A 26,032-nucleotide genomic window follows, 5' to 3' on the forward strand; every position below is an offset into this window, starting at 1 on the left:
CTCAGTTATAATTGCACTTTAAATCTCTGAATTTGGGCTCCCATTTTGTAAAGTTCATTCATTATCACCGCGTACCATGTAGTGCATGGTATTATGATCTCGGAACATGATCAAAGAAACACAGTCCCATTCACTTGCACCTTCACATATATTTAGCTGTACTGAGCTGTGTATCTTGGGCTAGGATTTATTATGCTCCATGTAGAGACCTTGCTTCAGCTGGAACTTTGGCAGGTCTACAAAGTACATGAGGCACCTCTGGCAGCAGAGGCTACAATGCCAGGGTTATTTCGATGGTTAAAAGGCATTGGTCCATTAGCCTGGACTGGATATAGAGAATATTGTGGAGTTTGAATGGCACGCACATTAACTCAAAAAGAGCATTGTGTTTGCACATGGTTCTTTATTTATTTGATTGCGTGTGTTGACTTATAGCCACATGGTCTTCTAGATGGGGCTACTTTTAGCTTTACTGTGTTCCCCATTTCCCACTTCTTATTAATGGTTTGACTGCATCCGATTTGACATCAAACCAGATTTGTAGTAAGAAGTTAGACACGCACTATCTGAACTTTTTTAAAAATGGGAAGAGCCCAGACACCAGTTAACCGAAGAACTAGGAGCAGGTGTAGGCCACCTAGCTCCTTGAGCCTGCTTCGCCATTCAATAAAATCATGGCTGATCTTTTCGTGGACTCAGCTCCACTTACCCTCCCGCTCACCATAACCCTTAATTCCTTTACTGTTCAAAGATTTATCTCTCCTTGCCTTAAAAACATTCAAAGGGGTAGCTGCAACTGCTTTACTGGGCAGGGAATTCCACAGATTCTTAACCCTTTGGGTGAAGAAGTTCCTCCTCAACTCAGTTCTAAATCTGCTCCCCCTTATTTTGAGGCTGTGCCCCCAGTTCTAGTTGCACCCACCAGTGGAAACAACCTCCCTGCTTCTATCTTATCACCTGAATAGGAGGTTGAGTTAATTTCTGCCCTGAGCCTCAATGTTAAGTAGATTAGAGCAGAGCTAGTAAAACTTTGCCTGAACATGTTTTTTAAAAATTAACCCTACAGACTACACATTCTCTTAGAATGCATACCATTCAAACAGCTGGGACTGGGCTGAGCCAGGCTCTCTCCACTGGACTAGCCTCATAAATACTGTGGCTACAAGAGCTGGTCAGAGGCGCTAGGTATTTAGTAGTGAGTGACTTGACCATCTGTCTTTGTTAAAACCTTTTCATCACCTACAAGGCACAACTCAGGAATGTGATGGAATATTCTCCACTTGCCTGGATCACTGCTCTGCTCCAACAGTACTTGACTGCATCCAGGGCAAAGCAGCCAGCATGATCAACACCCCATCCAGCACCTAAAGTATTCATCACTGGCACAATGTGGCAACAGTGTGTACTATCAACAGATGCATCACAGAAATTCTCAAAGGCTTCTTTGATAACACCTCTCAACATGACCCTTACCACTTAGAAGGACAAGGGCAATAAGCCTGTGGGAATACCGTAATCTCCCAACGTCCCCTCCAGTTCAGACAGTATCCTCACTTGGAACGATGTTAATGTTTCTTCATCGTGGCGGGGTCAGTATCCTGGAACTCCTTCCAAACTGCATTGTGGGATCGACTTCAGCATATGGCCTGCAGCGGCTAAAGAAGGTGGCTCACCACTACCTTCTGGAGGATAATTGGGAATGGGCAATAAATCATAGAATCCTACAGGACAGAAGGAGGCCATTCGGCCTATCGAGTCTGCACCAACCACAATCCAGCTCAGGCCCAATCCCCATAACCCCATACATTTACCCTTGCTAGTCCCCCTGATAGTAAGGGGCAATTTAGCATAGCCAATCCACCTAACCCGCACATCTTTGGACTGTGGGAGGAAACCGGAGCACCTGGGGGAAACCCACACAGACACGGGGAGAATGTGCAGACTCCACACAGTGTGCTGAGCCGGGAATCGAACCCAGGTCCCCGGCGCTGTGAGGCAGCAGTGCTAACCACTGTGCCGACTTCGCCAGTAATGCCCATATCCCAAGAATGAATAAATAGAAAGATCTCTGATTGTTATAAAATTCTGATTTAAATGTTCAATTGTGTTTATGCCTGGCTAGCCTTGGGAGAGGTGGTTCAAAACAGCAATAGCTTGATCAGGGCTGGGAAAAGATTCTAATTTCAGTTGGTTACAACAAGCTGCAATCATAAACAAAAGTGCTGGATAACCTCAGCCGCTTTGGCAGCGCGAATGGAGAGCGAAACAGAGTTAACATTTCATCTGGCCTCAGAGCGTTAACTCTGCTTCTCTCTCCACAGATGAGTTTATTCAGCATTTTCTGTTTTTATCAGGGAGGCGGTTTCCATTGTAGCTTCGAGAAGCGCACTGCAGTCATTCCTATCAGTGGCGAGCTGTACATCCTCGGCCAGCCTTGGGGTTTGTGTCCATTTAAAAATATAAAAGTCAGGTCTTTTTGAAGTCCAACACCTCTGCGTATAATTCCACGTTTTGTTTTCTCCATCATAACAAGTTGTATACAACGTCAGACTACGCTTGATATTTAGTTAATTTTCATGCTTAGAATCGTTAACCTGTAATAGATTCTGTGAAAATGTGAACTTTGCTGAATGTGGAGGATTCTACATTGCTCCTGTGTAGATGATGGAAAAGGCTTTCCCGTGCTGTTTGCAGTAATCTTGAAGATCTGTTTATAAACCTATTTTACAGCAGATAGGGATTTCAACCTCCTGTCCCAGCAAATATTGTAAACAAAGCTATAAGTTCTTTAGCTGCCATCCACATGTGATTATGGTGATAGAAATTTGAGTTTAAATTGGATCATTGCAGATAGCCCTGCCAGAGTGGGACTCTAAAGATCATAAGTAGGAGTAGGCCTTTTGGCTTGACAAACTTGCTCCACCATTCAATAAGATCATAGTTAATTTGATCATGATCTTAAGTCCACTTTCCTGCCAGTTTCTATAACCCCTTTATTGTCACTCAAAAATCTCACTTGGCCTTGAAAATATTTGATGACCAAGTCTCCACTGTTCCCTGGGGAAGAGAATGCCAAAGACTAATGACCCTCTGAGAGAAGAAATTCCTCCTCATCTCCCTTATTTTTAACTTGTCTCCCCTAGTCCTGGAATCTCCCACAAGAGGAAACATCCTCTCAGCGTCTACCCTTTCAAGCCCCTTTAATCTTGTATGTTTCAAGATCACCTCTCGTTCTTCTAAACCCCAACGAGTACAGGACCAACCTGCTCAATGTTTCCTCATAAGACAATCGCTTCATCCATGAAATCGGCCTAATGAACCTTCTCTGAACTGCTTCCAATGCAAGTATGTCCCTCCTAAAGCAAGGTGACCAAAACTGTACACGGTGCACCAGATGTGGTGTGCTCCCACCAGTGTCTTGTACAATTATAGCAAGATTTCTCTACTTTTATGCTTCATTTCCCTTGCAATAAAGGCCAACACTCCATGTGCCTTTGTGATTAGATGCTGTGCGTGCATGCTAACCGTTAGTGATTGATGTAGGAACACATGGATCCCTCTGTACTGCAGCATTCTGCAGCCTCTCTGCATTTAAATAATAATTTGCTTCTATATTTCTACTGCCAAAGTGGACAACCTCATATTTTCTCACATTACCCTCTATTTACCAATTTATTTTGCCCACTCGCTTAACCTATCTGTGTCCCTTAGCAGACTCTTTGTATCCTCCTCACAACTTGCTTTCCTCAAAACTGGCGGGCATCATCACAGGCTGGATGGAAAAAATTGGAGCGCCAATAAAAGGCAACAGTGCCCGCTGGTGTCAGAGCTAAAAAATCCTGCCCTTCGTATCATTAGCAAATTTGGCTAAAATTCAATTGGTCCATTCATTCAAGTCATTAATATAGGTCATAAATAGTTGAGGCCCCCGAACTAATCCCTGTAGCACTCCACTACTTAAATTTGCCAACCTTAAAATGACCTCTTTAACCTTACTATTGCCTATTTGTTAACTAATCTTCTATTCATGCTAATATATCACCCACAAAACCGTGAGCTCCTGTGCGGATGCTGGAAAACTGAAATAAAAGCAGAAAATGCTGGATAACCTCAGCAGGTCTGGCAACATCTGTGGAGAGAGAAACAGAGTTAACATTTCATATGGCTTCAGAATGTTAACGCAGCTTCTTTTTCCACAGTTTATTTGTTAGTGTCGTAAGTAGGCTTACATTAACGCTGAAATGAAGTTACTGTGAAAATTCCCTAGTCGCCACACTCCGGCGCCTGTTCGGGTACACTGAGGGAGAATTTAGCACGGCCAATGCACCTAACCAGCACATCTTCCGGACTGTGGGAGGAAACTGGAGCACCCGGAGGAAACCCACACAGACACTGGGAGAACGTGCAAACTCCGCACAGACAGTGACCCAAGTCGGGAATTGAGCCTGGGTCCCTTGAGCTGTGAGGCAGCGGTGCCAACCACTGTGCCACCGTGCTGCCCAGATGAGTTTATGCAGCATTTTCTGTTTTCACTGGGGGTGGGCGGGGTGTTTCCATTGTCCCTTCGAGAAGCGCACTGCAGCCATTCCTATCAGTGGCTAGCTGTAAATCCTCGGCCAGCCTTGGGGTTTGTGTCCATTTTAAAATATAAAATTCGGGTCTTTTTGAAGTCCAACACCTCTGTATAATTCCACGTTTTTATTTTCTCCATCATAACAAGTTGTATACAATGTCAGACTACGCTTGATATTTAGTTAATTTTCATGTTTGGAATCGTTAGCCTGTGATAGATTCTGTGAAAATGTGAATTTTGTTGGATGTGGAGGATTCTACACTGCTCCTGTGCAGGTGATGGAAAAGGCTTCCCCGTGCTGTTTGTAGTAATCTTGAAGATCTGTTTATAAACCTATTTTACAGCAGACAGGGAATTTCATCCTCCTGCCCCACCTTATCTTTTATATGGCCCCTTAACAAATACGTTTTGGAAATCCAAATATGCCACATCTACTGGTTCCCCTTTTATTCATCCTCCTTATTACGTCCTCAAGGGACTCTGATCAATTTATCAACTGTGATTTCTCTGTCACAAAGCCATTTTGACTCTGCCTGATCGGATTCTGATCTTCTAAATGTCCTGTCGCCGCTGCTTTAAGAATGTGCAAATGCGGGATTTCAGTGAGAGGAGGGAAGCTGGACAAGGTTGCATGAAAAACTCTCAAACAAGGGGTTCAAAGGGATACCACATTGTTTACTGGCAGGGGATGGATGAAGACTCCAGAGGCGATGGGTAGAGATTCAAGTGGGGCATGGACACCTCACGGTTGATGGGCTATAAAGGGAAGGTGGTTGAGTCAAGGCCCAGACTACTACTTGAGGCTGCTAACCTTTTCCCTCTGGATGCTGACAGGTAGGCTTGGGGAGGGAGTGATATGAGGACACCGAGCTGCTATTTAAATATGGCGCCAGGTTTTTATTTTTGAAGCCATCAGCTGAGGGTGGATTGATGAATCAGTTGCAAGCCCACCAGGAGAGTCGGAGGGGAACTTGAAATTAATGAGCTTCCACGCGCAAATTCTGGAGTGGGATCCTGCCATTCTGGTCGGTGGGACAGGTCCGGCCTGCCACCGCACTCAAAATGGAAGAATCCCACCCTTTCTTTCTCAATGCAATATATCTTTGTTGAGGGTTATGCCTGAGTTCTCTCAACGTCTCCTTCAAACATCCTTTCTTTCTATCTCCGTTTAGACAATGAATGTTAGCAGACTATTTGTGCGGTCTTCACAGTAGTGCCCAGTTCTGTTCTTGCCCCCACGTCTTAGACAGGCACACAGATCACGATTGGTGATCATAACTGGGAATACGGGTTAATAATTGTCAATCCCCTCCCGACTGCCCTGACACAATGCACGTAAGGTAGTTCACAATCTGGACCGACCAGGGAACTAGTCTTAAAGTGGTGTGCCGTTATTTTAGGTGGAGGTTAGAGAGCTTGTTTCCCTGCACAAAATAAAATCAACCACATGACTGTCTACGCAGGGTCTAAATATAATTTTCTATTCTCTCTCTCCTTTTAGCCCCCCACCACCACCTACCACCGGCCATGCACCTCCTCTCAGGCTGGTAGTATGGATAATTGTTGAATATTAATGAAAGTAAATAATAATGATCTCCACTGGCATCCCAACCTTGTATGAACTTATTCCACAGCAACCTTTCAGATGTAATGTGTGTCATTATGCTTGAATAACTTTGATTGAATTGGCACCATTGTGCATGTCCAGCGCCTCAGAAACCCTGGCAGGACACAGAGCTACAGCTGCCCAGTTCAGCCAGCCAGTTTGAAAACAATGTCCTGTTATGGTAGCATTGCAGTCTGATCCTGTGACTGATGATATTTGCTGTGTTGCTGTTTTGAAAAAGACAGCTCTTTTACCAGTTGCGGTTCTTTCCTCCGGGTCCTTGTTTAGCAGCAGGGACTGAACTATGACGTAGCATACTCTGATTCTTGCTGAAGAATTTAGGCTGATTCCACTGGTGAGGAACCGTGGGCTGCCTGTAAAGATTTTAAGCAGTGTCTTGGTGCCAATCTCCTTCCCCATTTGAATCTCTGCACCATAATTTGTTTCTTATTGTTCAAAATATGAAATCACTGTTCTGCAAGAGAGCTTGCTTAGACAGCTTAAGTGGTGGTTGAGCCGTAGGGACGTTCTGGCTCAGTGAGGTCGCATAAATTGTACTGCACCGGCCTGTTACATTTCATACATTCCACTTGTTAAATGTTTTTGACCAAGCACTGCCGTCCTATTGTGGAATCGGTCAGTAAGCAGAATCTTGCAATGGTGTATCCTGAACACAACCTCATGCTTAATTAAAGGGGAAGTCATTGGAGTAGGCAGTTGAAGTCTCGCTTGAATTTTCATTTGAAAAACAGAACCTCTGGCAACGTAGCACTCCTCCAGCTCTCCGCCGCAATGAGAGCTTAGATTTTTATGATTCTTGCGATCAACCTCAATGACTCTTCTGGTCACCCCAAGCCTTTGGTGTAAACTACCTCCTAGTCTAAACATACCTTTCACAGCTCTGACAGGCAAAGGACAATGGTGTTTGCCTCAGATTTATGTTCGAATCATGCCCAACCTGATGAATTTCTTCACCCAAAGAGTGGTGAGCCTATGGAATTCATTACCACAGGAAATAGTTGATGCCAAAACATTGAATGTATTCAAGAGGCGGCTGGATATAGCACTTGGGGCGAATGGGATCAAAGGTTATGGAGAGAAAGCAAGATCAGGCTCTTCAGTTGGACGATCAGCCATGATCGTGATGAATGGCGGAGCAGTCTCGAAGGGCCGAATGGCCTCCTCCTCCTACTATGAATTGACACTCTCCTCTTCCCTAGGATAAAGGCAAAATACTGAGGATGCTGGAATCTGAAACAAAAGCAGAGAATACTGGCAAACCTCAGCATCTGTGGAGAGAGAATAGAGCCAACGTTTCGAATTTGAGTCCTGACCCAAAACATTTGCTCTATTCTCCCTCCACAGGTGCTGTCAGACCTGCTGAGATTTTCCAGCATTCTCTGTTTTTGTCTCCTCTTCTCTCGCTGTCTCTGGGTCTGGATAATGCTCGTCTAATTCCGAGTGAACATGTGTCCACAACACCTGACCTGATTTGGCCTTAATCCGCAACTTCAAGGCGCTTCACCTGTCCTGAAGTTAGTGTCCCCATTCCTAAGGTTAAAGTCCAACAGGTTTATTTGGTAGCACAAGCTTTCGGAGCACTGCCCCTTCATCAGGTGATGAAAGGGCAACGCTCCGAAAGCTCTTGCTACCAAATAAACCTGTTGGACTTTAACCTGGTGTTGTGAGACTACTAACTGTGCCCACCCCAGTCCAACACCGGCAACTCCACATTATCCCATTCCTAAATGTCAGAGATTCATTGTAAATCCGTGTGGCTCAATAACTTTAATCAAAGGCCACCATCCCAACCAGTAGTGGGCATCAGAATCACTCTTGGCTGTTTGGCTGAAACCCCCACTCCCAACAACCAGCTTTTAGTTTTAGCCATTCTACTTTGGCTGACATTTGAGGCAATTTCCCAACAGGAAGAGGAAATGGAAAGCTATAGTTCTGTTCCTGCAGCTGCTGTGTGGAGGTGGGGACACCCTTGCCTTTTTGCAGCATTGCGCAGAAGGCCAGAGTTTACTGGAGCCCACAGCTGAAGGAAGAGGTGGGCTCCCAGGCCATCATATGAACACAAGTAATGCACAAAATTCTATTGTTCTCTGTTGTTTCCAGTTCATTTTCCTACCCTGCCTGTTTCTGAATTAATAGGCCCTTTTAAAGGAAAACATTTGGAGATTGAGCTATCAGGTTGCTTTTCTTTCGTAATTCCAACTTCAGGCAACCCACGTTCTATGTGTTGAAATTAATGGTATTAGTTATAGATTAACAACACGGTTGTAATTCAACTTGTATCAGAATTAGGAATCTAGTTCATTCCATGCTTTCCCATGGCTATCAGAAGGTTGTACCATTTGAGTTACTGCCAGTTTTTGTTTTCTTCTGGGTTAGTTTCCATTTTGGCAGTGTTTAAAAAGAAATTGAAGAGCAAATGATTATGGGCCAGCTAATCCTTATTAAAAAGCTGGATGGTGCACACGATGAGGCCTGAATGACTTCTGGTCCCATGGTTTGATTCTATAATTGTCACATCACATGCTACATCTTCCATGCTCACAAAGGAAATGCTTTGGCCTTAGCTTGTAGACTCTCGCAGACCTATGGCACGGAAAATCCCGCACATAGGGCAGAATTTTACCTGCATTTCCGCCCGAGCTTCATACGATCCCACCCGAGGCCAACGGAGAATGCCATTCTCCGAGCCTCGCCCGTCCCCGGAATCGTGCCGGTAAAATTCTGATCATAGTCTCAGTAATGATGACCATGAAACATGATTGTCGTTAAAAACTCATCTGGTTCACTAATGTCTTTGAAGGAAGGTAATCTACCATCCTTACTTGGTGTGGTCTACCTGTGACTCTATGGATGAGATTTTCCAGTAAGAGTTTTAACAACAGGTTAAAGTCCAACAGGTTTATTTGGTAGCAAATACCATCTCCACATCATGAGATTTTCCAGCCATGCTCGCCCCAGGACTGGAAAATCCTGCCCACGGTCTTTTGTTTTTATAAAATTTGATTTATTATTGTCACATGTATTAGTATGATGTGGAGATGCCGGCGTTGGACTGGGGTAAACACAGTAAGAAGTTTAACAACACCAGGTTAAAGTCCAACAGGTTTATTTGGTATCAAAAGCCACACAAGCTTTCGGAGCTCTTAGCCCCTTCTTCAGGTGAGTATGTATTAGTATACAGTGAAAAGTATTGTTTCTTGCGCGCTATACAGACAAAGCATACCGTTCATAGAGAAGGAAAGGAGAGAGGGCAGAATGTCGTATTACAGTCATAGCTAGGGTGTAGAGAAGGATTAACTTAGTGCGAAGTAGGTCCATCAAAAGTCTGACAGCAGCAGGGAAGAAGCTGTTCTTGAGTCGGTTGGTACGTGACCTCAGACTTTTGTATCTTTTTCCCGACGGAAGAAGGTGGAAGAGAGAATGTCCGGGGTGTGTGGGGTCCTTAATTATGCTGGCTGCTTTTCCGAGGCAGCGGGAAGTGTCGACAGAGTCAGGAACCTTTGCATGGCCCCCTTCCGCCCGCTATGATTCCTGTGATGGGCAGGACAGGAAAATTTGCCCCCCCCCCCCTCCCCTGTGTTTGACTCTTAACTGCCTCTGAAATGGCTCTGAAAGGGCAGTTTGCGATTTGCAACAAATACAGGCCTTGGCGGTGACGGCCACATCCCGTGAGGTAAAACAAAATCGGCACCTTTTAGTTTGAACTGCTCAATACCTCAGAGTTTTTTCTTAGAACTAAATCCACTGTTATTCCATTGCTTGATTTGCATTACCTGAGATTTTGATTTTCTTTCATACAGAAGTCAACTTTGAATCATCGTGTGTTGCATATCCATTGGAGGGCAGTTGGTTACTCTGGGGGGGGGGAGCCACGCCCAAACAGTGGAAGAACGGCAAGATGCAACAGCGTAAAAGGAAAGACTGGGTAAATCAGACTGCAGTGATTACATGCCACAAAGCTTGTGCTTTCTACCCCTGGAGGTTGTATGGAGGAAGGAAAGACTGAAGGGGCATTGTTGCGTTATAAAGATGTAGCTGATGGCACACACGCAGTCAGTTGCCTGAGCAAGTACTTAAAAGGCGTAAGCAAAAGATGCACTGTTTCATTGGCATAGAGAACTACCGCTGGATTTGCTCACTCTGCTTCTGTTTGGCATCTGTTAGAAAACAGAAGCTGACCTGAAGGGAAGGGAAGGAAGGAGAATCATACACTGCTCTCCCAATTCAAAAAGTGCAATTTAGAAGCACCTTGAGGGAGATTAGCAATGACCAGTTAGGGGGTCCAGTGAAAGGCGTTAGAATGCAGCGATGTACAGTGGGGCTTGATTTCCACATGAGTGATATTTAGGGAGGAATTTATAGCTCACTGGAATTGTGAAATACCCAGATCTGAAGGTGTGTCAGCACTATTGAAAGTGTACAAGACAGGGTTTTTGAAAAGTTAATTTGATCTATTATCGCCCCTGCCTCCACCCAAAAAAAGTCATCTTTAAGCATGCCTAAAATAAATTAACAGCGTGCTAAGTGTCCTTTATTTAGACTGCACCTGATGCCTTCAGACATGTTTTGCAATCGTCCCTGAAATATTGCATTCCGTGTATGAATCACTACAAGTTTAGTCAGGCAGCTATCAGACTTGTAATGCGTTTGTTACCATCAACAATGTCTTAACTTGCCAGTCAGAGTTGCTGAGTCCTAGATTCCGCATTCCCCCTCGGTGGTGTTGCCTCACTCTTAAATGCTTACGAAAGCGAAATAATTGTGGTAAATTTACTCAGCCACATGACGGTCTTTGCTGACCAGAAGGTTCTGGGTCCAGTATCTAGTCGAGGTTTGCGGAGTCGACCAGTCTTAACTAGGATGGCAGGTTCCTGCCGTGTTTGACCTCAGCGCCCTGGGGGGGGAGAAGAAAATTAGCCAGGGTGTTCCTGTTCCCGCTCACTATTCAGTGATCATGTTTACTGCTGATGCCTCCCAGCGAGCGCCACATGTGGGTTAAGCCTTTCAGCTCCCACACGAAGAATCCAATAAGCGGGCAGGCTGCCAGCATCCATTGAAGTCTAACCCTGTAGGAGTCGGCACATGCAGGAGAGGAAAGGGAGAAAATTGGGAGGGTAGAGCAGAATTACGTAAAATTCTTCTTTGCCTCTGGGACGGTGAACAAAGGGTTTTATTTGTTCTTGGGCTGGGGATAATGCTGGCAGGTTGTGTTTATTGCAAAGCTGATGTTTTTACAACTGGCCTCCCACGTTGCTTCAGTAGGTGCTGAGGGGAGTCAGGTCAGGACACACACTGGTTTCAAGGACCTGTAGCGACGTTCTTGCTTTAGCAGTTGATTTATATGCACTTTATCCTGACGTTAAATATTTTGCAGACTGAATCAACATTTACTAGCAAGATTTTTCATTGTAATGCTAATTCAGTGGCTATAAACCGCCATACATTATTAAAGAAAGTTCGCGTTTTATACCTGTGACCATCTCAAGACATCTTAAAAATGTTTTACCAATAAAGTACTTTTGAAGTGTAGTTGTTGAAATGTCAACTCAGACTTTTGTGCTCCAGTTGCTGGAGTGAAACTTGAACCTACACGCTTCTTAGAGGTGAGAATGCTACCTGCCTAAGCCATACCGCGGCAGCATGGTGGCACAGTGGTTAGCACTGCTGCCTCACAGCACCAGGATTCAATTTCCTGGCTTGGGTCACTGTCTGCACCTTCTCCCCCGTGTCTGCGTGGGTTTCCTCCGGGTGCTCAGGTTTCCTCCCACAGTCTGAAAGACGTGCTGGTTAGGTGCATTGGCCATGTTAAATTCTCCCTCAGTGTACCCGAACAGGCACAGGAGTGTGGCAACTAGGGGATTTTCACAGTAACTTCATTGCGGTGTTAATCTAAGCCTACTTGTGACACTAATAAATAAACTTTATACCATAGCTGACGCATTGTAAATTCACATCGTGCATTGGGGATTCTTCTCTCCCAACCCCCGCCCTCCCCACCCCCGTAACATCCATGACTCCTCTGTTTTTTGTCAGATACCTACCACATTAGACATTCTGCCCCGTTCTGTGAATATAGCAAGCTTACTTAACGATTCATTTCTCTCCGTCAGGCTACTTGTACTCTGCTTGCTCCAGGCACAGCCTGGCTGAGTTGAACTAACTCAGCACAGCGCAAGGATCAAATCTAGCAGCTTCCTTATTTTGTATGGCTCTGCTAGTTACTGGATACACTGCCATTGAGGGAGCTGTTTTTTTTTAAATTAATTCTCAATTCTGCCCCTTTAAGATCTTTGATCTTTTAACACTACACTCTTGTTCTGTGTGAATAAGGTGGAGATTATGTGAGTATATAACAATGATGTATTGATTCATTTTTGGTGTATCAGTCTTTGTTTGAAGAAATTCATCCCATCTCTTGGGTAAGCTCCAAAGTACATCAGTTTACATTTTTCAGGGAATAAGGTTTCATTTTTTCCATTTTTCCCATTCAGGGCAATGCCTTAAGTATTTTTTTTGACAAGCAGAAACGTATCATGCGCCGGTTTTCATGTTATTACATTTGTAAAAATTCCTAGCGCCACATTTACGAAAAAGACATATACTGACAGCCTGTGGTGTTGCTCCTCTTGTTCATATTACTGTTTCCTGAGCTTCAGGAGGCCCCTGGAAAGAAACAGTCAGGCAATCATGCACACTGGTTATCCCATCTTTTCTGACAATGTGCTTGAGATCTTGTGCTCGAAGAAGGGGTGGCACAGTGGTTAGCACTGCTGCCTCTCAGCACCAGGGACCCGGGTTCGATTCCCAGCTTGGGTCACTGTCTGTGTGGAGTTTGCACATTCTCCCCGTGTCAGTGTGGGTTTCCTCCGGGTGCTCCGGTTTCCTCCCACAGTCCAAACGGCGTGCTGGTTAGATGCATTGGCCGTGCTAAATTCTCCGAGTGTACCCGAACTGGCGCTGCAGTGTGGCGACTAGGGAACTTTCACAGTAACTGCATTGCAGTGTTAATGTAAGCCTACTTGTAACACTAATAAATAAACTTTAACTTTAAACCTAAGGTGGCATTGTGTCAAATCTTTACCTCTTTTGTCCTGCTTACACTACAGGAGTGTGTTGATGTGTGAAGGAGTGCCAAACATCAGCAATTAGCCGAGGCTTTGTAAATGGTAGTCAAATCCAGCAGAAGATAATCATGTATGATCCAGGATTAAGGCCTATTTTTGCATTGACAATGTGCTGTCCGCAGTTGCTGACAATGCAAAGGGGAGGGGCTTTGGCCACATCATGGAGCTGCCTTTTCGTTAAGCCCCAAGAGCTGCTGTCAGAGATAAAACAAAGCCTGGATTGCCCTTTATCTGGCCCTCACTCGCAGGTCCCTTCCCCCTGCAGCCTTGCCCATCTCCTGTTTGATATCCCCCCCTTTTACCCGTAAAGTGCCCACTGACCGTCTTCTATGTGAGGAATGATATACAAGTAACAGGCCACGAGTTTCCCCTCATACGTTGCTCTCCCAGCAAGATAACATAAAACAGGATTTAAATTCCAATGTACTATCAACATTGGTATAGAAGCCCTGATCTGTGTGTGCAGTTAGTTGGCAGATCGGTTGTGTGTCTGTCACGGTTCAGCAGAATTCCACTTGACTGGAAAGTAAACAAGATGCTGGAGTGGAATGTGGGTTGCTAGGCATTTGGGCTACGAGAATGCTTCAGTCACCGGCCCTCGAGCCTGGGATGTTTTTCTCTCTGCACTGCCTGCTGGTTGGCCAGCTGCCCGCTGAAGCACTGGGCCTCACTGGCAGAAAGCGGAAGAGCAAAGTGCTCTCAGAAGCCTGGAACAGTGGTTCAAATGAAACCTGGCTTCCCGCCAGCCTAGTCCTTGGTGCCTTATTTTTGGTTTCGGCTTGGTCTGCGCCCGATAAGAAATTTCAGGAATGTCTCTGCTCACCTTTTGGAGTGAAAACATTCCTGTTGATTCTGGCACAGCACCTAATAGGACCGCTCCCATCAACAGTCTCCCTGTGCTAGCAGCTTGTTGCCACTGCTATAAACCACCTTACACATCTTTTATCTCTCTGAAGCCTTTTGGGGGCAACTTCTAATTATGTACAAGCGGTAAACTATTTATAGGTTTTTCTGAGTTAACATTCTCCTGGACAATGTATTCTCCGACCTCCCCTCCCCGGTGGTGTCCATTGGGACAAGTTGAATCTTGTTGCGCTATGGTGGGTGTCTAATTGGTCTCTGCCATGAGGTAAGGTGGTTAGTGGGGCTGATTGTGATTACTGCCAGCATATTTGGATTTGAAACCCAGTACGGTGTTGGTGTCTTCAAGAAAAAACAGGTGTAGAATCCCTACAGTGCAGGAGGAGGCCATTCGGCCCATCAAGTCTGCACCAACAACAATCCCGCCCAGGCCCTATTCCCGTAACCCCACATATTTACCCTAGCTAGTCCCCCCTGACACTAAGGGGCAATTTAGCATGGCCAATCCACCTAACCCGCACATCTTTGGACTGTGGGAGGAAACCGGAGCACCTGGAGGAAACCCACGCAGACACGGGGAGAACGTGCAGACTCCACACAGACAGTGACCCAAGACCGGAATTGAACCCAGGTTCCTTCGCGTTGTAAGGCAGCAGTGGTAGCCACCGTACTGCCCAAATAACTTTTTTTTTCAATAAAAACGCGGTGCAGTTTAGCAATGCTAAATTGATTTCTTATGCATTCACAGTGATGTACAAATTACGAATTACATGTGCCAGGTGAAGGCAGTAGATGATTTGTCTGCCGCTCTATGATGTGGGAAGGAGGAGAACCCCAGTTTTAGGTGAAAATGGACTCTCAATCTGCCTTTCTTTCCCCTCATTCACTTTGCTTCGGGCCGAGTAAAATAAATTTCTCCCGGCTGTATTTCAAAAGCTCCCCGGAGAAATGTTTAATGTGATGCCCAGTTCACCTGCTGGAGTGCAGTTTAGCCCCACCAAAATTGGGTTGTGTCTAGAGAGACCATATTCACCGAGGTAACAAAAGTATAGGTATTTACAGGTGTTGTAAGACTTTTAATTTTATTCCTTTCTCATAGTTATATAGCCAGTGCACAGAGTGGATAGGGCAAGCCCCAATCCAACTCCTTGCTTGTTCCAAAAGCTAACTCCAATTCGAACTGAATCTAATCCATAGATCCCACAAAAGGGGCATACGAGATCCAAGCTGACAAAAGCAGGCATCACACTTGATCTTGGGTCTGATCTTAACCAAAAGGCCAAGAAGTATGGTGGGACCAATTTGAGATGATGAAACTTGATTATCACATTTTCTTGCAAAATCAAGATATATTGGCATAGATATGATGTATTCCTTCACAGCCCAGTAGAACTTAAATACTTGTGCTTGCTTCACTGTCACATATATCAAAATTAGTATCCGTGTCCATGGGGAAGAGAATCATAGCATCCATGGTGCTCAGACTTGATGGGCCGAATGGCCTAATTCTGCTCCTATATTTTATGGTCTTATGTCAGTTTGAGGCTAAAAGTCACACATTCATGAGTTAAACCCACGGGGGCACAGTGGTTAGCACTGCTGCCTCACAGCTCCAGGGACCTGGGTTCGATTCCCGGCTTGGGTCACTGTCTGTGCAGAGTCTGCATGTTCTCCCTGTGTCCACGTGGGTTTTCCTCCGGGTGCTCCGGTTTCCTCCCACAGTCCAAAGATGTGTGGGTTAGGTGGATTGGCCATGCTAAATTGCCTCTTAATGTCAGGGTGACGAGCAGGGTAAATATGTGGGGTTATGGGGACAGGCCTGGGTGGGATTGTGGTTGGCACAGACCCGATGGGCCAAATGGCCTCCTGCACCGTAGGATTCTATGATTCTAAAGTCCTATTATAGGAGTTGAGCAAGTAACTTAGACTGAGACGTAATCCAGTACTGAGGGAGTGCTGCATTGCTAAAAGTTGAGTCTTTAGGATTAGATGAGACTTCACCAGACTATACTATTAGGTGGACTGTACTACTATGCCATTAGGCCAGGAAGAGTAGAGAGTTCCTTGGGTCCTGGCCAACATATATTTTGTCAAACAAAACCATTAGAAGCTAATGGCTTAGCCATTCACCTCGTTTACAGTTGATAGGATTTGGGTGCAAGTTAGCTGCAAAGCCTACAAACCAATAATGACTGCAGTTCAGAATTAGTTGGTATACATTGCCGTTAGCACCTCAGACGGACTGCTTGCATCCCACATCTCACATTGCCAACATTTAATAAGAAAAAGTGACCTTTTCACTTGGAGGTTATCAGGGTTGATTAATTAGATTCCTCAGAGTCAGTCGTGAGCAAGATATTCGGCAAGATTTGTAGTAATTTGGGACAGCACAATGTAAAATGAGGCATTGGTTACCAGGAGACCCTGAGTTGAGTGTGTTCAGTGTTTGTCCACAAGGAAATACCCCCAATGGATTGTGATGACATAAATACTTGGTGTCTTGAGGACATTATTTTTTGTTCGTGAATGGGTGTGGCACAGTGGTTAGCACTGCTGCCTCACCACTCCAGGGACCTGGGATTCGATTCCCGGCTTGAGTCACTGTCTGTGTGGAGTTTGCACATTCTCCCCATGTCTGCGTGGGTTTCCTCTGGGTGCTCCGGTTTCCTACCACAGTCCAAAGATATGCAGGTTAGGTGGATTGGCCATGATAAAATTGCCCCTTAGTGTCAGAGGGACTAACTACGGTAAATGCATGGGATTATGGGGAAAGGGCCTGGGTGCGATTGTTGTCGGTGCAGACTCAATGGGCCGAATGGCCTCCTCCTGCACTGCAGGATTCTACGGATTCTATGAAAGAAGCAAAAGGAGAGATTAGGTGAATTCTCTTTATCGCAAAGTGCTGTTAGAACACTCCACCAGAGACAGTAGTGGAAGCAGAAACCCGCAGTGGTTTTGTCAGAAGGAAGTGGTTTGAGTGTTCGGTAAAGAAAGGGGAAGGGTTATGGAGAATTGGGCTAAAATGGGTAACTCGCTTTGGGAGAGCCAGCAACAAGATAAGCTGATGCCTTCCCTCAGTGCTGATAAATTCGACATTTAGCTAAGTGGCTTTCTGCTGGGCTGCGTCCCCAATGAGGAATAACTTTTAACCACACAAGATAAAAGGGTTCATGGAATGTGCAGCTGGATAAATATTTGACCCCTCTCCCACTTTGGATTGATTTTCTAGTGCCGAGGAATCGAATGCAGCGCGGATATAAAAAGGAACTAATAGCATTTATCATCCATTATCAAGAGATATGTCAAATTACTAATTGTTAGCAACTGTAGCCAGCTTGGGTCAGTTTAATCTGAAATATTGCTAAAACGACATTATCTTGAAAAAGTAGGGGCTGCAACCTGAGCCACAAGGGAGATAAAACGGGGATGGAAATTTGCAAACTGATTTTTGCCACAGAAGGAGCAGAAATTAATTGATTATTATCCTTCCACGTACGTTTTATAAAAGGCTTTCTCAATTTAAAAAAAATTCTCCAGAGGTTTTTGAACGGCGCTCACTGGTCTGTTACAATGTGCAGTCCCGGCAATCAGAACTTTCTTTCCACCAATCTGGATCGAATTTAAACGGAGGGGGGGATGGAAAGGTCAGTATCTAAACAAACTGGACCACCCAACCCTCTCTGCCTTTTGATGACTCATTAATCTCAATGCAGGGTCAGTTTGTGTTTGTATAGAAATTGAGCTAATCACCTTATAGCATGAGGCACTGCTGGCATTGACCAGGGAGGCAATTTGCACATCTGGAATAAATGGGAGATGTCATGTGGTCTCCTCCCCCCCCCCCCTCCACCCCCAATGCCGGCTCTAATCTCTTCATATCGCTGAGAGACCATTTAATTATCTAAGGATTTTTGATGCAGTAATTCGGAATAGTTTCACTGCAGTCACCTGTAATCCGAGGGTGTGTAGTTGTAATGTGAGCCCGAAACACATTGTTGTTGTAAAGATATTCTCAACATCTGAGGTGGGAAAAAAAGATACAGCAGGGTACAGAATGATGGCCACAAAAAAAATGATGCAGAATTCTGGAAATATAGCAAGCCCTTCTGCATCCGCAATGTGTTTCGACCAAGAATTCTCCTGAAACGCTCAGCCAAGTTCTCTGTTTTTGTTTTCCAAATGTATATTTTTGTAGCAGTTTTTCGTTCTGCTTCTGAACACGGGTGTTGGTGCTGGTACCTCAGCCCTTTGTCGTTAGGTATCCTTCACAACACACTTTCTGATGTCTTTTCAATTGAACTGGAACCAAACGGTGTGCCTCTGCTGCCCCCAGTCAGCAAAGGGCAGTATTGCAGGTGCTTGTACAGTTCTGCATTTTCACCACATTAATGTGAAAATTTTAATCTACAAAACGCCTTCTCACCTCCCAAAGAATTCACCTGGCACTGAATTAATTACTTTCTGAAGTGCATTTGGTGTTGTGTAGATAAATGCAACCCTCAGTTTCTGCAAGGTAACGTGCAGTGAGCAAGAAATGAAATGAAAGGTTAGCTAAACTGTTTTGATATCGATTACGTAAATTAAAGATCTCGAGTGCAAAGTACCACACTGATAAAGAAAGCATTGCATTTATATAGCACCTTTCAAGTCTCCAGGACACCCTAACCGTTCACATCCAATGAATTGTTTTGATGTGCAGTCATTTCTGTAGGCAGTTTGAATACGCACAATTCCAATAAACAGTATTGAGATAAATGACCTTTTAATCTATTTTTCTGAAGTTGTGTGAGGGAAAGAATGCTGGTCAGTGCCCTGGAAAACTCCTTATATTTGAAAACTGCCATAAGCTCTTTAACTACATGTAAACGGGACCTTGATTTGTCAACTGATCTGCACAGTAGCATCTGTGACAATGCAGCACTCCTGCACAGACAAAATGGGGGAGAAGGAGACCATTCGGCCCTTCTGCCATTCACTATGACTCATCCAACTCAATAGCCTGATCCCGCCTTCCCCCCCATATCCTTTGATCCCCTTTACTCCAAGTGCTATATCTACCTGCCTCCTTAAAACATACAATGTTTTAGCCTCAGCTACTTCCTGTGATGGCAAATTCCACAGGCTGACCACTCTCTGGGTGAGGAAATTTCTCCTCACCTCTATCCTAAATGGTCCACCCTGTATCCTCAGACTGTGACCCCTGGTTCTGGACTCTCTCACCATCAGGAACATCCTTCCTGCATCTACCCTGTCTAGAATTTTATAGGTTTCTATGAGATTTCTCCCCCCACCCCCTTCGGAACTCCAGGGAATACAATCCTAACCGACTCGATCTCTCTCAAACGACAGTCCTGCCATCTCAGGAATCAGTCTGGCAAACCTTCTCTGCACTCCCTCGACAGTAAGAACATCCTTCCTCACTAAAGTGTTAGCGCGAGTTAATGTGCTGAAGTCTTGAACTTGAGAGCACAACTTTCTTAACATTGAACTTGACTTGAAAAGTGATCTCCCTCCATTCATTTGAAGCCAATTTGCTTGCTTTTACTCTCTCGTTGAAACTGAAAGTGGAAGCAGTTGTGCTTATGCACGCATATGAAATTGAGGAAAGGATTTTAGTAGAGTGGTGCCAAGACGAAGGAGCTGGAGTCCCCAGTAAATATGTTGCGGCTCCGATCAATGATCTGATTCAGAAAAGAGGGAGGAGGGGATTATTAAAGGAAGAAAACATTTTTTTCTTGTTCCTCCTCTGCCAATTAACAGTTTGGGGACTTTTGACTCTAAGAATCCAAGAATAAATAGTCATCTTGAAGGCAGAGGAGAGGAAGAAAACAGAAGGTGTATAAGATTGAGTATGGACAGGGTGAGCAGGGAGCAGCTGTTCCCCTTGCTTGAGGGGTCAGTCACGAGGGGGCATAGTTTTAGGGTGAGGGGCATTTGAGAAAAAACATTTTCACTCAGAGGGTGGTGGGAATCTGGAATGCACTGCCTGAGCAGGTAGTGGAGGCTGGAAATCTTACAACGTCTACGTAGAAACATACATAGAAGATAGGAGGAGGCCATTCGGCCCTTCGATCATGCTCCGCCATTCATCACGATCATGGCTGATCGTCCAACTCAATAGCCTAATCCTGCTTTCTCCCCATAACCTTTGATCCCATTCGCTCCAAGTGCTATATCCAGCCACCTCTTGAATACATTCAATGTTTTGGCATCAACTATTTCCTGTGGTCATGAATTCCACAGGCTCGCCACTCTTTGGGTGAAGAAATGTCTCCTCATCTGCACCCTAAATGGTCTTTCCCGAATCCTCAGACTGTGACCCCTGGTCCTGGACTTCCCCACCATCGAGAACAGCCTCCCTGCTTCTACCCTGTCTAGTCCTGTTAGAATTTTATAAGTCTCTATGAGATCCCCACCTCGTTCGTCTGAACTCCAGTGAAGACAATCCTAACCTCGTCAATCTCTCCTTATTCTTCAGTCCTGACAAGCACTTGAAAGATCATAACATTCAGGGATATGGGACAAGTGGAGGAAGATTGGATTAGCGTGCTTTTAGTTGTAGTTATTGTTGGTGCATGGGCAGCACGGTTGGTGCATAGGTGGCACAGTGGTTAGTACTGCTGCCTCACAGCGCCGGGGACCCAGGTTCAATTCCCAGCTTGGGTCACTGTCTGTGCGGAGTCTGCACGTTCTCCCCGTGTCTGCGTGGGTTTCCTCTGGGTGCACCGGTTTCCTCCCACACTCCAAAGATGTGCGGGTTAGGTGAATTGGCCATGCTAAATTGACCCTTAGTATCAGGGGGGCTAGCTAGAGTAAATGCATGGGGTTATGGGGATTGGGCCTGGGTGGGATTGTGGTCGGTGCAGACTCGATGGGCCGAATGGCCTCCTGCACTGTAGGGATTCTATGATTCATACTCGATGGGCCTTTTCTGTGCTGTATGACTCTGACTCTTTAAGTCTTCAATTATCTTGTCTAAGTCCACATTCTTTACATATGAGCTTGGAAATCAAATCAGCATGGCCCCAATGATGTCTCTTTCCTTGCACCAATACTTTGTCTTAAGTCAATCAAAAATAAACCAATTTTTCTTTCCTGACTTTTGCCTGCATTGCCTGATGACGGGTTGATTGTTTCCAAAATCAGCTTAAAGAACCATATAACAGATTGAGTACAGGTGCTGAGTTAGTATCATTCTCCCAAAATCTAGAGCAAAATCCCTTTTTGTCCCTAAGAAAAGTGGCAGGCAGCAACGCATGACCATTTCTGGGGTATTTCCCAAAATTATCAGTGATCCGCTATCATTCTCTTGTGATCAATTATCATTGGTTTCTAACTAACCAAATATTTTGAAATTCAACAAACTGCGGAGAAGGAATTCGAAACTCGCCTTGATGGCGTTGCGCCCCAAGATAAGTGTTACAATACAGGCCTTGTTTGCAGTTTAAACATCGATAAATGGCAGCCGAGAGCGGCGTTGATCCGGGAAGATTGATTGGAAATGGGAGATTGAATTGTTTGTTCCTGATGTTGACAGGCTGTGCTGTTATCAGGAGTGCGAGATGGTGCACTTTACCCTTGAACGTGTTTTAAAGCTGTAAGTTCTGTGAATGTCAATGGCACAACAGCGCAAATCCTCCTGTAAAACTCAGGAGAATTTTATTTCAGTCATCAGGATTGTAGCATTTATGGTGAATTCAAAGGAACTTGGGCCTTGTTATTTGATTTGATTTGATTTATTATTGCCACATGTATTAGAATACAGTGAAAAGTATTGTTTCTTGCGCGTTATACAGACAAAACATACCGTACATAGAGAAGGAAAGGCGAGAGTGCAGAATGTAGTGTTACAGTCATAGCTAGGGTGTAGAGAAAGATCAGCTTAATGCGAGGTAGGTCCATTCAAAAGTCTGACAGCAGCAGGGAAGAAGCTGTTTTTTTTGAGTCGGTTGATACGTGATCTCAGACTTTTGTATCTTTTTCCCGGCGGAAGAAGGTGGAAGAGAGAATGTCCGGGGTGCGTAGGGTCCTTGATTATGCTGGCTGCTTTTCCGAGGCAGTGGGAAGTGTAGACACAGTCAATGGATGGGAGGCTGGTTTGAGTGAGTTTTATCTTGCTCCAAGTGTTTTAAATTGAAGTGTTTAGCGAGTCCAAGTGCTGGTAGAAATTAATTTGTAAGGGTATTTTCCTTTAACTTAAGTTTTCAAGTAATTGTATGCAATGTTCTAATGCAATCTGTCTATCTTTGCACTCTGCTTCTGGGTTCGAGTAGATTTTTAGTGGTATTTACCACTGCACTGGAGGTTGCATTATCTTTGAATTCATGCAGACTGTTCTGTCTTGGTCCCCTCTGTTCAACTTGAAGGTCGGGCTTCATTTTGATATTAATATCCATTACAGCACGAGACAGACTTACAACTGGCTTCTGTTTATGTAAAATATCACCCGATGTTCACGGTGGCACAGTGGTTAGCATTGCTGCCTCACAGCGCCAGGGACCTGGGTTCGATTCCTAGCTTGGGTCACTGACTCTGGAGTTTGCACATCCTCCCCGAGTCTGCGTGGGTTTCCTCTGGTTTCCTCCCACAGTCCGAAAGACGTGCTGGTTGGGCCGCATTGGCCATGCTAAATATTCCCTCCGTGTACCTGAACAGGCGCTAGAATGTGGCGACCAGGGGATTTTCACAGTAACTTCATTGCAGTGTTAATGTGAGCCTACTTGTGACTAATAAATCAACTTTAATAAAGAACTATCCACGATGCATTGGTATTGTGATTCTGGCGAGTATTGCAACGAGATTATAAATTGAGAATCAAACAATTTTTTCTTTAGGATAGGTAGACTTCTGAAATCCACATTCAATGTGGTTATTTTCTTTGTTTCTCTCAGTAGTCACCAAAGCTGTGGAGATCACAAATTCCTTTTTGGAGTGTTACAGTTGACCTCTCTGTCCAAAGCCGTGGAAGGCAAACACAATACGAGATTCTTGCTTCAGATTGCACTCCAGTCAGGGCAGCTGGAAGGTTTTGCTGTGGCTCCAGGCAGGATTGGGTTCAGCTTTGATGTCGCCCAGTGTTGACATTCATTGTCTCGATCCAGATAAGCACTTGGGTGAGGTACCTGGAAGATTGTACCTGACCCAGGCGTCTATCACCTTGGGGAGAACCATAGAACCAAGCCTTTCTCCTTTTCTGCTGTCCCTCCTCAAATAAAATATGTGCCGTATTTAAAGGGTTGTCACTCTCCTGAAAATGCATTCAGTTAATTACGCTTAACGGCCTGGTCAATTACTAATGGAACTGGAACTTGGGAAGGGGATCAGTATAGGCTTTAGCTTTTGCAGGGATACTCATTGACTTAAAAACTTCAATTTTAGAGGTAATAATGATCATAAAATGTGTGAGACTACACAGACCAATGTGATTTTGATTTGATTTATTATTGTCACATGTATTAGTATACAGTGAAAAGTATTGTTTCTTGCGCATTGTATAGACAAAGCATACCGTATATAAAGAAGGAAAGGAGAGGATGCAGAATGTAGTGTTACAGTCATAGCTAGGGTGTAGAGAAAGATCAACTTAATATATAAGGTAGATCCATTCAAAAGTCTGATGGCAGCAGGGAAGAAGCTGTTCTTGTGTCGGTTGGTACGTGACCTCAGACTTTGTATCTTTTTCCCGGTGGAAGAGAGAATGTCCAGGGTGCGTGGGGTCCTTGATTATGCTGGCTGCTTTTCCGAGGCAGCGGAAAGTGTAGACAGAGTCAATGGATGGGAGGCTGGTTTGCGTGATGAACTGGGCTTCGTTCACGACCCTTTGTAGTTTCTTGTGGTCTTGGGCAGAGCAGGAGCCATTCCAAGCTGTGATACAACCAGAAAGGTTTTCTATGGTGCATCTGTACAAGTTGGTGAGAGTCGTAGCTGACATGCCAAATTTCCTTTGTCTCCTGAAAAAGTAGAGGCGTTGATGGACTTTCTTAATTGTAGCGTGGGCATGGAGGGAGCAAGACAGATTGTTAGTAATCTGGACACACAGAAACATGAAGCTCTTGACCACCTCAAATAGTGTGCAGGCAGGCTTTACAATTCAACTTCTCAACAGGAAACAGCAAGGTTAAATATTTACAAGGTGAGACTGACATTGCCCTTCATATTTTTGCCTCCGCAGTTTTGTTACTTGAGAAGATTGAAAACGATGATATAGCTAACAAGACACTGAAGATCACGGACTTTGGCTTGGCCAGGGAGTGGCACAAAACGACCAAGATGAGTGCTGCAGGAACCTATGCTTGGATGGCACCCGAGGTTATCAAATCATCTATGTTTTCCAAAGGCAGTGATGTTTGGAGGTAGCTATGCTCCTGAACTGTAACACTATACATTGAATTTTTTAAAAATGTATTCCGGGGATGAGTGACACTGTCAAGGCCAGCATTTTATTGCCCATTCCAAATTGTCTTTGAGAAGGTGGTGGTGAGCTACCTTGAGCCGCTGCAGTCCATGTGGTGTAGGTACACCCACAGTGCTATTAGGGAGGGAGTTCCAGGATTTTGATCCAGTGACAGTGAAAGAATGGGTGACTGTCTGTGCAAAGTTTGCACGTTCTCCCTGTGTCTGCGTGGGTTTCCTCCGGATGCTCCGGTTTCCCCCCACAGTCCAAAGGTGTGCAGGTTAGGTGGATTGGCCATGTTAAATTGACCCTTAGTATCCAAACATGTGTAGGTTGGGGAATTAGTCTTGGTAAATGTAACGAGTTGTGGAGATGGAGTGGAGGGGAGGGCCTGGGTGGGATGCTCTTTCAGAGAGTCAGTGCAGACTCAATGGGCTGAATGGCCTCTTTCCGCACTGTAGGGATTCTGTTGCCGGTATTTTACGACCTCGCTCAGGCGAGGCTCGTAAAATCCTGCCCGAGGAATCTTTGGATGGTCAGAAGCTTTTTCCCAGGGGTGGAAGAGTCAATTACTAGGGGGCACAGGTTTAAGGTGCGAGTGGCAAGGTTTAAAGGAGATGTACGAGGCAGATTTTTTACACAGAGAGTAATGGGTGCCTGGAACTCATTGCCGGGGGAGGTAGTGGAGGCGGATACGGTAGTGACTTTTAAGGGGTGTCTTGACAAATACATGAATAGGATGGGAATAGAGGGATATGATCACCGGAAGGGTAGGGGGTTTTAGTTCAGTCGGGGGCAGCATGGTCAGCGCAGGCTTGGAGGGCCGAAGGGCCTGTTCCTGTGCTGTAATTTTCTTTGTTCTTTGAGGCCAATGGAGAATTCTGTTCTGTGAGCCTCCTCCACCCCGATTCCGGGGCAGGCGTGCGGTAACATTCCGACCTATGATACTATATTTTTGAGTCAGGGTGGTGTGTGACTTGGAGGGGAACTAGCAGGTGGCCCACTAGCCTTTACTTTCTAGGTGGTTGAGGTCACGGGTTTGGAAGATGCTGCAGTTACTAAGTACTTTAAACTATTCTTGTGAATGTGGAATTAATTTTGGGCCAGTGTGCAGCTTTGATAGATCATAAGAAATAATATAAATAAAAAATGATAAGAAATAGGAACAGCAGTTGATCATTTTAAGGTGAGAGGGGAAAGATACAAAAGTGTCCAGAGGGGCAATTTTTTCACACAAAGGGTGGTGAGTATCTGGAACAAGCTGCCAGAGGTAGTAGTAGAGGCGGGTATAATTTTGTCTTTTAAAAAGCGTTTAGACAGTTACATGGGTAAGATGGGTATAGAGGGATATGGACTACATGCGGGCAATTGGACTAGCTTAAGGGTTTAAAAAAAAGGATGGCATGGGCAAGGTGGGCCGAAGGGCCTGTTTCCATGCTGTAAACCTCTGTGAC

At 44.9% G+C, this 26,032-nt stretch overlaps 1 protein-coding gene across 2 annotated transcripts in view; it reads left to right on the forward strand.

Moving 5' to 3' along the window:
* The window catches only part of map3k21 (mitogen-activated protein kinase kinase kinase 21), a 93,316-nt gene that overhangs the window by 44,390 nt on the left and 22,894 nt on the right, over positions 1-26,032 (forward strand). For both annotated transcript variants that reach the window (XM_078229464.1, XM_078229465.1), the window contains exon 2: positions 24,357-24,537. In XM_078229464.1, coding sequence (XP_078085590.1) covers positions 24,357-24,537 — 181 coding nt within the window. The remainder of the gene's footprint in view (positions 1-24,356; positions 24,538-26,032) is intronic.

Source organism: Mustelus asterias, chromosome 15 (genome assembly GCF_964213995.1).
Source record: "Mustelus asterias chromosome 15, sMusAst1.hap1.1, whole genome shotgun sequence".
Lineage (NCBI taxonomy): Eukaryota > Metazoa > Chordata > Chondrichthyes > Carcharhiniformes > Triakidae > Mustelus > Mustelus asterias.